Source organism: the organism of the source record quoted next, unplaced genomic scaffold, assembly GCF_019419815.1.
Source record: "Pyrus x bretschneideri cultivar Hongxiangsu unplaced genomic scaffold, Pyrus_bretschneideri_v1 Contig9, whole genome shotgun sequence".
Classification (NCBI taxonomy): Eukaryota; Viridiplantae; Streptophyta; class Magnoliopsida; order Rosales; family Rosaceae; genus Pyrus; species Pyrus x bretschneideri.
In genome coordinates, this window is record NW_025999831.1 from 1,182,611 (window position 1) to 1,194,365 (window position 11,755).

General features: G+C 34.9%; 1 protein-coding gene across 1 annotated transcript; it reads right to left on the reverse strand.

Moving 5' to 3' along the window:
• Positions 1 to 690: 690 nt before the first annotated feature.
• On the reverse strand, positions 691 to 4,212 carry LOC103956401 (solute carrier family 35 member F1). The gene is made up of 11 exons (XM_009368376.3): positions 3,902 to 4,212; positions 3,567 to 3,661; positions 3,386 to 3,443; positions 2,550 to 2,741; positions 2,395 to 2,471; positions 2,023 to 2,105; positions 1,858 to 1,909; positions 1,667 to 1,735; positions 1,483 to 1,569; positions 1,309 to 1,373; positions 691 to 1,216 (listed from the first exon to the last, which is right to left on the reverse strand). The coding sequence occupies exons 1-11, from the start codon at positions 4,041 to 4,043 to the stop codon at positions 1,096 to 1,098; spliced, it is 1,041 nt and encodes a 346-aa protein (XP_009366651.1). The 5' UTR covers positions 4,044 to 4,212; the 3' UTR covers positions 691 to 1,095.
• Between the last annotated feature and the right edge of the window lie 7,543 nt (positions 4,213 to 11,755).

Consider the following 11,755-nt stretch of genomic DNA (forward strand, 5'->3'; position numbering starts at 1 on the left):
AGTTCTAGTGAGCAGCCTGATAGAAGGCCTTGAGTTCTTAGTAGTATTTAATGGGAGCTCTTTAGGTATTAGAAAGTTATCCTTAACTCTTCTAACAGCGATGTGAAATGAGCGCTAAATATGACATATTCCAAATTCGAATACCCTTTCTCTAATTAAATTCTTTTTTAAAAAAAAAATCTTTTTATACCCTTTTTAACTCCATCACATCTGCACGTCTTCGTTTTGCTTTCCTGAAGTTTGTGTATAATTCGCCTATATTTCTTATATGAAAAGGCAAAGGAACTCACAATAATATGCTCTACTTGAAAAATGTTACATAGTTTTGGAACTATACCGATTCATCTGATACATCGGTCCAAGAATGGCTATACCGAGGGGCAACCTGAGTGTATATATAAATCTCATGTTAAAATGTTCCACATCGACTGTATCAATGAGAAAAAAGAGTTTAAATATCATAGCCCCCTCCAACTAATACTGAGACCTTTTGTGATAAAACTTCACACCTGACGTGCAGATGATAATTATCAAGTTGGGGATAATATCAGTATTGTTGGAATGTGGACCGTATGGGCCATTTTTCTGATAATTCTACATGGTATCAGAGTCAGGGAGCGGAAACTAATACCGAGGCCTTTTGTGATAAAACCCCACACCTGACAGATTGTGCAAGTGGTAATTATCAAGTTGGAGACAATATCGGTGTTATTGGAATGTGGGCCGTATGGCCCGTCTCTCTGATAATTCTACATCTCATATACAATATCGATGTTACTGGAATGTGGGCCGTATGACCCATCTCTCTGATAATTCTACATCTCATACGTACCTCTCTTCTTATATAACACGCATCACGTGACGAGAGAGACAAACACGAGAACGAGACATACATTCCGTTGATCTTAAGATTTTGCCTCGACACAATGACATTGGCATCCGTTTTCCAAAAATTGGAGCTTGTCAAGGCTGTTGGACCGTTGGTAGATACAAAAACTTAAAAGCAAGAACACAGAGTCTTCCCCCTTGAGTCAGTCCCTGCAGAAGATAACATTCATACATGGCTTCTAGTATTACTTGTCACCACCACTGCTTCTACGCCTCTCGTGCAGTTGGAGACTCGTTTCTGGATGCAGCGGTTTCATCTTCAAGAACGCGGTATTCCAAGCTCGGATTTCCATTCTCAAGTGAAGTTACCGGAGCAGGATCTTTTTCCCTGTAACAGCAAACAATCAAGCGTTCCGGTAATGATTAATGACGGACTTTCACTATTTGATAAAGCAGTTTCAATACAAGGTCAGAACGTACGTTAGTGAATAAATGATGAGTCCGATAACTACAACCGAAAAAGCTACATAGTATAACCAGTCCACCTGCATTTCAAGTCCGATTTGCTATCAGTATAGAACAATTTATATGGATATGGAAGAGGTATGAACAATTGAATTTTTTCCAATATATAGGAGTCTGTCACTAGGGTACCTGCTGGCGGTAGAAAAAGATGCGAACGACAACTGCCCACATATCAGATGTGAGAATAGACAGATTCAACAATGTGGCTCCACTCCGCTGTACGCAAAAAAAATTGAGTTAATTCATGCAGATCCTAATTTGCACGCACAGAACTTCAAAGAATTAAACAGCAGGAGATGAGAAGGAAATTGACCTTGAGTACGAATGGAGTAATTGTGTAGAACAATATGCCTGCTAGAGTATAACCAGCCCAGGCTAATATCTGACAGAAAAGAATGGAAAAGAAAAGAGCGTTCAACTTAAGAAGTTGCAAGAGAGCACCGGGAGTATACAGAAAGTATTGGCAAAGCTGTTCACGTATTATACAAAGCTAAGACCACTTACAATATCTGCAGACCACGCGATGGATTCCAGAGTCTGTAATTCCAGGATAGACCTGCAAGAGGGTTAAGGAATCGAAGAAATATTGTTCTGTTCTCCAATAAAGAATCATGGTACGGATTATTTGAAGCTACTGTCTTGTATGCATTATTGTGATGAAAAGGATACATCTGACACACACTCACTAGAAATCCATAAGTACCAATCATGCAAATTACTTCAACGCGATCTTTTTTCTTGACACAAAACTCCTGCAGTTAAAGAAGGATTGAGATGAGAAGAAACTCAATAGAGGCAACTATTTTACATAACAACAATTCTATTCAAAATCAACCAAAAATTGAGAGAAAGAGCATGGTTTCCGTAATCTTGGATTATATTAGCACATCTGCAGACAAAAATGGCATAGGAAGAAAAGTGAAAGTTTCAGGCACCTAGTTTTCTATTGTGAATCTCACTGGGAAAAGCTTTCCCTTCATACAGCCGGTGCCTTTTACAAAGATAAGGTAACAAAATATGAGTTCAAAAGGATTCACCAACCTCTCCAACATTGCTCATAGCGAAGAAAATTGTTCCTGCAATGACGAGTATGTCCCCTAGGAGAGGTTTTGAGCCACCTGAATTATGAACAAAAATGATTAATAGATTTCTCAAGAAGTAGAAAAGTTAGTCCAAAAGGCATTAGAGAAGATCACCTCCACCGCCCACCCCTGCATCGGAGAGGAGCACTAAACCAAGTCCCACAACACAGATGGCAGAACCAAACAATTGCCACAGAGAATACCGAGTGCCTAGGAAGATCCATGTTAAAAGTAAGACCCAAGCTATTGTGAAACAGTCCAACAGCGTCACACTTGTAATTGATGAGAACTGGTATGCTTTGTTAACTGCATCAAAACAACACAATGTTAATATCTCCCTGCATCGTTCATATAAAAGTTACCTATATGCAATAAAATCCCAAAACTCCTCCGCAGTAAGGCATTTCAGACCAAAACACGACATGCCTCTTTTGTGGAAAACCTTCCTTATTCAAAATGGAAACAAATCTCTTCAGATTAGGGATCACAATTCCATCTGTGGCAAGTAATCCTTTGGCAATGAGGAAACTTCCCTTTCAAGGATTCTAACGTGTATAAGTGCATCGTGTTCTCCTGTGCTAACTATAAGCTTATCATTATTAAGGATTGTAACATCTATGCAAACTATAAGCATATTAATCCTAGTCTTGCACTGCCTTCTCTTCAAGCTTCCTTAGAAGGCTAATTAGAGACTCGGCTATCCAAAGATCTGTGAAACATGTACAGATATCGGCTCTCTTTTGCAACTGAGACAGTTCAGGCAAAATCTAATTCCTTAAGCATCGGTTCATCCCTAATGTAAAATCACCCAACCAAAACACCAATCAAACAATGTCCAATCGAATGTCATGATGAAGACACGGATTTGATCCGAACCACTAGCAAACAGATGTTTAACGAAATGATCAATAACAAAAAAACTTAACAATCAATCATTAACTAGTACTCACCAAGATAGTTCCCCTGAACATCAACAAATCCCAACAGCACATACCAATACCAAGAAACCTGCAAATCCCAAGTTTTCAACTTCTTAATTCCACATTTCACAAATTGAACCACAATTGCAAATCAAATGACAGTTAATTAACATTGATCCAACCAATTAATGCTTGAAAACTGCGAAAATACCCGTAATTTCTCACGCCTATACAGCAAAATGCTCCCATAAACCAAAGCCAAACCCAAGTAAGTGGGAATGGTCTGTGTAATAGGCGCATCCACACCTGCACACACCCACCAACCACTTAACACCGAAAATATGCACAAATAGAACCTGTTACAAAAGCCGGTTACGAACTTCACTAAAAACTAAAACTTCGCACGCTAAACAGACAATAAGCCGTATATAAAACACGGGTTAACACCCTTTACCCCATGAAAACAGGACCTAATGAAAAATTAGGAAGAAACGAAGAGGGAAACAAAAAGGCGAGAAATTTGAAAAGGGTTGGTGTGGAAGCTACCGAGACTGGCTATGAGCGAGGAAGTGAAGCTCATCATTGCCAGAACGAAGGAGACGAGCTGACCCAGCAGCAGCAGGTACAGAGTTCGCAAGGTTCCGTGGCTTCTCCACCAGTTGGTGGCGGATGAAACGAACGAGTTCATAGCTCAAGCGTTCGATTGGTGAGGTCGTTTTTTTGAGATTTGGATCCGTTTGAGTTATATAGCGGGAGGCAGATTGTCTGCCCTCTGGGCCCTTCTTTCCTTATATGTTATGCGTAAGCCTAGTTAAGATTTGATGTCGCTTAATCATGATCATATAAATAAAAAATGATGAGAAAGGAGACTCAATCAGAAAGGCATACAATCTGCCTCTTATGTGGTGAGGAAGATTGATAGTTTGATGTGACAGATCCACAGCATGCAATGTGTCTTCAGCTACCGGTCTCGGGTTTCTAATTTCTCATTGGCGGGGAAGTGGTACTCTTTCTTGACGAGCACTGACCTCCGGTCACGTGATTGTGTTAAGTTTGTTAACTAATCTACCATTTTTCATTGAATTAAACGTTGTAATAAATAAAAAGGTTTGAGTACTTTCACACCGTTGAGATTTGGGTTGGATTTTAAAATAAGGTATGAGATTTGGGTTTAATTTTAAACGATAAGGTATGAAGTTTTAATATTTTCACATTACATTATGTAGTTTTGAAACTAGACTAATTTATAGTATTTATCTGTTGGTGAGGTTGATTGTATAGTCAACTATTAACTAGTGATGTGGTAATATCGAATGCATACATCAAGCAAACTAGCCATACCACAAAGAAATCTGCAAGGTCATCTTTTAAATTTCAAGATGTGAAAAAAGTTAGCACTTGTGTTTAAAATATTGATATGCAAATTTATGAAAATATCGATGGATATATCATATATTGATATCAGTTGTCTTTGATCGAAATGATGGAAATTTACTCAAAAACCGTGAAAATTTTAAAATGAAATTTTAGGAAATGTTAAACACTTGCTTTAAATGAAATATATAAAAGTTTCTCTGATATTTAACCGATATGTCATAAATATAGACGAAATTTGTCAATTTTAATCAAAATTTGTCAATTTTAATCAAAATTTAAGAGTTTTTCTGATATAAGGTGATGTTTAGATTTCACCCATCTTTTTCATCTTTTTGTTTTCTAAATATATTAACTGTATCAAAGAAATTTTAAGTATTGGTTGGCACCTAAAAGTTAGAACTAGCAATCTTTCCCACCAACGAGCCAGACGCCAACTTGCACTATTTCCTACGTGAGGGCTCCACCCCAACTTGCAATTCCTAAACGTGAACCCCAAGACGTTTTAACTCAAGTTGAGATTCCAATCCCAACAAGGGTTTGTTTGTGTGTTTCTGTTTTAGGCTTTTGGGTTATTATGGAGGTTCATTTTTTATTCGTGTGGTTTATGTATTTGGGCTTTTGTTCATGTAATTATGTTATGCTTTACTAATAAAGTAGCCCCTTTACCCGAAAAGGGATTTGGTGTGTTATATGTGGTATAGTCATGGGTTTAGTAAGTAGGCCCCGCATTTCCATGTCATCAGTTAACAGTTCATTAAACGGTTGCGTGTAGCTCAAACGTTTACAAACATTTATTTTCCCACCCGAATGCCTAGGTTTAATTTTCTTTCCCCCGTTATAGCTTGTATTTTAATCTTTGTTTGCTAACAAATTAAACATAATAGAAGATAAAGCATCTCACATTTTATCTTGATGGATGTACAAATTGCAATGGAGTTGATTCTCTCCTCTCCTAATCTCCCTCTCCTTCCTTCCCTTCCTATTTGAACGGTTATGGTTAAGCCACATCAACGTTTTGTGTTGATTTTTTAATAGTCATAAGCAATGGCGGAGCCAAGAATTATTTGATGGGTGGATTAAACTAAAATTATTACTACGAAATCAAATGGTTAAATTTTTTTGTTATTTACATAAAGTTACCTAATAATAAGCCTAAAAGCAATAATTTGAATAAGAAACTTAACTTTGAATAAATCAAGTTTCAACTAGATTTAACAAAGGAAACATTTAAAGTTGCAACTTATAATAGAAAGAAACATACATCATCAATCTTGTCATAACAACCTAACAAATAAAAAGGAAAAAAATACCTATTCAAGTTGTGCTCTTCGATCATTAATGGAATTGAAATCCCTTATTATTTCATCTGAATCAAACTTTTCAGCAAGCTATTTTTCAATGTAAACAACCATTGAATCTGCTAGAAATTCATTCTCCATCTTGTTACGAAGTCTTGTTTTAATAAGATTAATTACTGAAAAAGCTCGTTCAATAGATGCAAAAGGTATATTACTCTCTAATTTATCACCATCATCTCTTTTTCTAAAGAATGAATCGATAGTTCTTAACCTCTCATCCAACATACATTGACCTAACCAATTGAACAACAATAAACAAGTTTATATAATAAATTATATTTCTAAAAACCCTATTAGAAAAAAATATAGTAAATTTGAAACCGAACTATTCAAGCACAAACTCTTAAAATTCAAACAATAAACAAATAGTGGTGACATATGTTTATTGTGATTGTGTAAATCCTAAGTAGATATAGATTAGGAATCCTTTAGGATCTATAAGATTTTTCCTAATAGACTTTGTATTACTTAGAAAACAAGTTTATTTTCTTTTTATTACTATAAATAAAGGCACAAGGACTGAAAAATTAACACACAATTTCTCAACCCTATTCTCCAACCTCTTTCTCTTCATGCCCCTTCAGTTAAACATAAACCACAACACAAATAAACTCATAAACAATTAAGAATAAAGTAGTCAAAAACCTACCAATTGATGAGAAAAATCAATAGACTTTTACAATTATACCCTTAGTAAAATGAATAAAATAATAAAAGGTAATAATTACTCCTAAAAACCTAGAACCGTGTGTGACTACTCCTTATGAAACCTAAAATAATAAAATACTAAAACCTAGTTTTTAAAACCAAAAAAGGTTATCACTCCTTTTCCTAGGAATCTTAAGAATTCTGTGATTGTAACCGTTTATCGTAATCGTGCGGTCAATTTTCGTTAGGTATTATTTATATTTAATTTTTAATTTTTAATTTTGAAATGATTTCTGATCGCACAATATACGATGAATGATCACGATCGTAAGATTCCTAAAATTCCTAGAAAAAAGATCTCGCGAAGATCATTTTCCTTTAAAACCGTGTGACTATTCTGTAGGAAATCTAAAATTAGTAAAATATTAAAACCTATAGACTACTCCCTAACAAACGCAAGAAAGTGTTCAGAACTTTCATTAAAGTAAACAATTTATTTTATATTTTTTAACTCTTTCTTTTTCTAAAAGTAATCTTGGTGTCAAAACTTTTACTTATTGAGTGAGTGGGCTATAATAATTAAAAATAATAAAATTGTCTAAATTATTAATATTTTTAAGCTCAAACAACTAAAATTCTTCCTATACTAGAGCCCACCCTAGCCTTGTTACTACCTCCGCCATTGGCCAGAAGAAGACAAAAAATAATTTATGAAAGAAGAGAAGGGAAGGGAATGAGAATAGAAGGGGAAAAAATCTCACTCCAATGGCAATAGCGGTAGTTGTGGTAATGGTAGGAGTTCACTTATAATGTTCGAATTTGTTGGATTTAGATACCATCCGGATCTAAATTGTGAGGATTATAGGGTTACTCACATCTTAACAATTCATCGTACATCGTGCAGTCAGAAATCATTTGAATTTTTTATTTAAAATTAAACTCAATTAATATATAATAAAAACTGATCACACAATATACTATAAATGATTAGAATATAAAAATCTCTAAAATTTTCGTAAAAATAATCCAAAAAAGATCCTCATTCGAATTTGTTCACCACCATTACTTCGTGGTGCGCTTTACCAAGAATTCTTAATGAGCGCCATGTGTCCAGTGAATTATCCACAATCAACTTATTTAATATCTAAAAGATTGGTGGATTCGAAGAAGGCACTTGGTAAGAACCATAGGTAGCCACTAGCCAGTGACAATTTACACGTGAATCTTGATTTAATTACCCCAAATTTTTCTTTGAATAGTGTTAAGCTCACTCTATTATCTTATTATTTCACCATGTTTAAAATATAAATATCAATGAAAAATATCTCTTCTTATAAAATGACATTTAAGGACTTAAATAATAACTACTAACATTTTGCCACATCATCATTAGTTGAAATAGCAAGAAAAAAAAAAATTATGTACAGCGAAGGGGAATATATGGGTAGAGTCGTGCAGATCGATGGTCACACCAACCAATGGAGAAGGAGTGATGTACCTTATACGTACATGCTTACCTTCATATAGCATGAGACTTTTTGGAAACTCACTAGCTTCCGAAGTTAAGCGAGTTTGGGCTAAAGCAATCTCATAATGGATGATCCACTGAGAAGTTGCTCGTGAGTTCTCATAAACAAAACCGTGAGAACGTGGCCCAAAGCAGACAATATCGTGTTACGGCGAAGCTGGTCTGGGATGTGACAAAATAGCATTAGAGGCACTCTGTCATGTGGTGCGAGTGTGCCGACGAGGACATTGGGCCCTTAAGAGGGGTGAATTGTAACATCCCACACCGATCAACGAAGAGAGGGTGATGTGCCTTGTACTCATATTTCTTGTCCATAGTCTGATATTCAATCTTTAATTGGTACTCTGACTTGGTTTTTTATGATGATCTATATGTTCCAGTACCTATTTTGCCATCTCCGTCCTTCTTCGAGCGTTACCCAAAAAAGAGATGACTGTGTACCTTCCATATCTGCCTTGATGGATTCTTGTTTGTTGTTTGAATTACTACTGAATATGTCCCATGGTTGGTTTTTTTTTTTTCTTGAGATAAATATATTTTACAGGTATACATACATATGTACATATTACAGAAAATAAAATTTAGGGTAAAGTACAAAAAACTATCTCAACTATTGGTGTCACGTCACTTTCATACCTCATCTTTTAAAATTGACAATGTCATACCTCATCTTACGAATTTGTGCCAATGTTATACCTTCCGTTATCTTGGCGTGAATTTCTCAGTTAAATGCTGACGTAACTTGATTCAATGCCTACTTTCTATTAAAAAAAGTAATAAAATATTATTAAAAACTAAAAAAAAATCATTTAATATTTTTTAAATATTAAAATAATAAATAAATAAAAACAAAACAAAACCTTTCGTCCCTTTCCCCCATCCCTCCCTCCCCCATCTACCTGCTGCAACCCAGAAAAAAGAAGAAGAAGAAAAAAAAAAAAAAACAAAACTTCATCCCTTCCCCCTCCCCCCGCGTCCTTCTCTCTTCTCCCCCCATTTACCTGCTGCAACCTAGAAAAAAGGAACAAAAAAAAAAAAAAACAAAACAAAACTTCATCCCTTCCCCCTCCCCCCGCGTCCTTCTCTCTTCTCCCCTATCCCCACCCCACCCTCTCTTCTCCCCTACCTGAGCCCCTACCTGCAACCCAAAAAAAAAAAAAATCCCAATTCGTCTTCCCCTCGCATCCACCCTCCGCACCCAACCTCGCACCCACCCCCCGCGGAATCGGCCTAGCGAACGGGATCTGGGTTTTTTATTTTTATTATTATTATTTTTTCTTCTTCCTCCTCCTCATTCTTCTTTCTGGGTTGCAAGGGGTTAGATTTGTTTTTTTTGGGGGCGGGGGGGGGGGGACGAACTAGGTTGGGTTTTTTTTTTTTCCTACCCATCAAATATATATATTTTTTTGGTTGAAGATTAAGCAAGGAAGAAGATGAAGATGGGGAGGGGGTGAAAGGGACGAAAGGTTTTGTTTTTCAACTTTTCTTTATTATTTTATTATTTAAAAATATTAAATAATTTTTTTTTTTAGTTTTTAAAATTTTTAAATTTTTTTTAATAGAAAGCGAAGTCTGGATCAAACAACGTCAGCATTTAATTGACAAATTAACAGCAGGCTAACGGAAGGTATAACATTAGCACAAATTCGTAAGATGAGGTATGATATTGTCAATTTTAAAAGATGAGGTATAAAAGTGTCGTGACACTAATAATTAAGGTAATTTTTTATACTTTACTCTAAAATTGAAAGAACTTAAAGATATTCAAAAAGTTATAATTGAAATAACGGTGAGTGAGAAAAGAATGATGTTATTATTATTTTTTTTTTATAGTGGATGAAAATATAATGTGAAAACGGGAATGAGACCAGCCTTGTCGCACTCCTTTCTTTTTATAAGCTATGGATAATTATGACGGTGTAAAGTGGTGGTGGTCAAAGTGGACAACTGCAACAAGACAAGTCACTTCATATTTACTTCCTTAAACGCGGTTTCTGCACATTTTGGTTGATTCCACAAACCATATTTATACAATCCATGCAACTTTGGATTTCCTTTTTTAACTTTTTGATTGTTTGGATGAACTTAGTATAATTATTTTATTATTTATGCTGGCAAAATAACATAGTAATTCTCAAAAATTTAAAAAATTCTCCAAAATAAGATCGTGCACTCATTCTATTCTTATTTTTAACAAATTTGAACTTAAACACTCGCATATATATCTCATGTGTTGAGTAGTAAGTTTTACATCACCTAATAAACTACGAAGATAAAAATTTCACAAGCGTAGTGTTTGATACTTGAAAATTATAAGTGAACGCCAAAATTGATGTGCATCAAACCCAAAATCCTTTCAACGTAGTTGACAGTTTTTGGCTTTGAGCTCAATATTGGTTTGAAATTGAAAGCTCTTTGAACTTGCACTCATTTTATCCTTACTTTTTAGAGCATTTCCAATGAAGATGTCAAAAATATAAATATCAAATGTTAATTTGATAACTGACGTGGCAATGTCGGATATTCTTTTTTTTTTAACCGATATGTTTTTTTTGTTATAAATGATATTGGTAGGATCCATTTAAAAAAAATCAATTAAATTAAATTAAATTTTCAAGATCTATAATTTGTGCATTAATGAGATTCACATAATAAAATAATTGAAAATTATTTGACATCACATTTTCTCATATGTCAAATTTGACATATGAAAACTTATATGTTAATCCATATAGGATTGACATAACGATTGGAGCTTGCTCCTACTTTCAAATTTGATTACATGACATTCCACTTAAGACTTAACACCTCCTTTGAAGATGGTCTTACAATTCTCTCATGTGCTTATGAATCCTTACATCACTCAATTCTACACATTTTGCAGATTTCGGCCTTGAGCTCAATTTTTTATATCGTAATCGAAAAAACTCTGAACCAACTGAATGAGCTTCAATTCCCACACATCATACAAAATTTGGAGAAAAAATGCAAACAAATTTTCTTTTTTTCTTAAGCAATAAGAAAGCTATATATAGTAGTCAAAATACGCCGTATCTGGTGAACCGAATTCAATGCACCTACCACCAGTTTTGGTTTCGGCTTTGTTGCGCCGAATACAGCTGCGCCGGGGAGGAGGACCGACCTAACCACCTCCCTCCCCTGCAATAGGACCACCCCTTAAAAATAAAATAAAAAACAACAAATTAGAAAGGAAAAAAAAAGGGAAAAGGAAAAGAAAAAGCCACGCGTTGCCAGATGCATGATTTTCCGCAACCTTTATTTATCAATCACAATCATTTCCCAACTTTTAGGTGAATTTTCCAGCCTGTCTCCTACCATAATTCCATTTTTTCATAAATTAAGTTTGATTTCCCAATCATGAGCAAACATTTTACATCATTCAGATTTAAAAAAAAAAAATGATATTATTTATATTAATTAGATGGAGGTGTAAGCTAATCTTTACAATAAGTTAGCAATAATACGGTT

Excerpts from the sequence above, each read along its gene's own strand:
- LOC103956401 (XM_009368376.3), bottom strand. The coding sequence starts at position 4,043 with ATGAACTCGTTCGTTTCATCCGCCACCAACTGGTGGAGAAGCCACGGA. Across the intron at positions 3,662-3,901 it reads CTCGCTCATAGCCAGTCTCG|GTGTGGATGCGCCTATTACA; the intron begins GTAGCTTCCACA and ends GGGTGTGTGCAG. Across the intron at positions 3,444-3,566 it reads ATAGGCGTGAGAAATTACGG|GTTTCTTGGTATTGGTATGT; the intron begins GTATTTTCGCAG and ends TGGGATTTGCAG.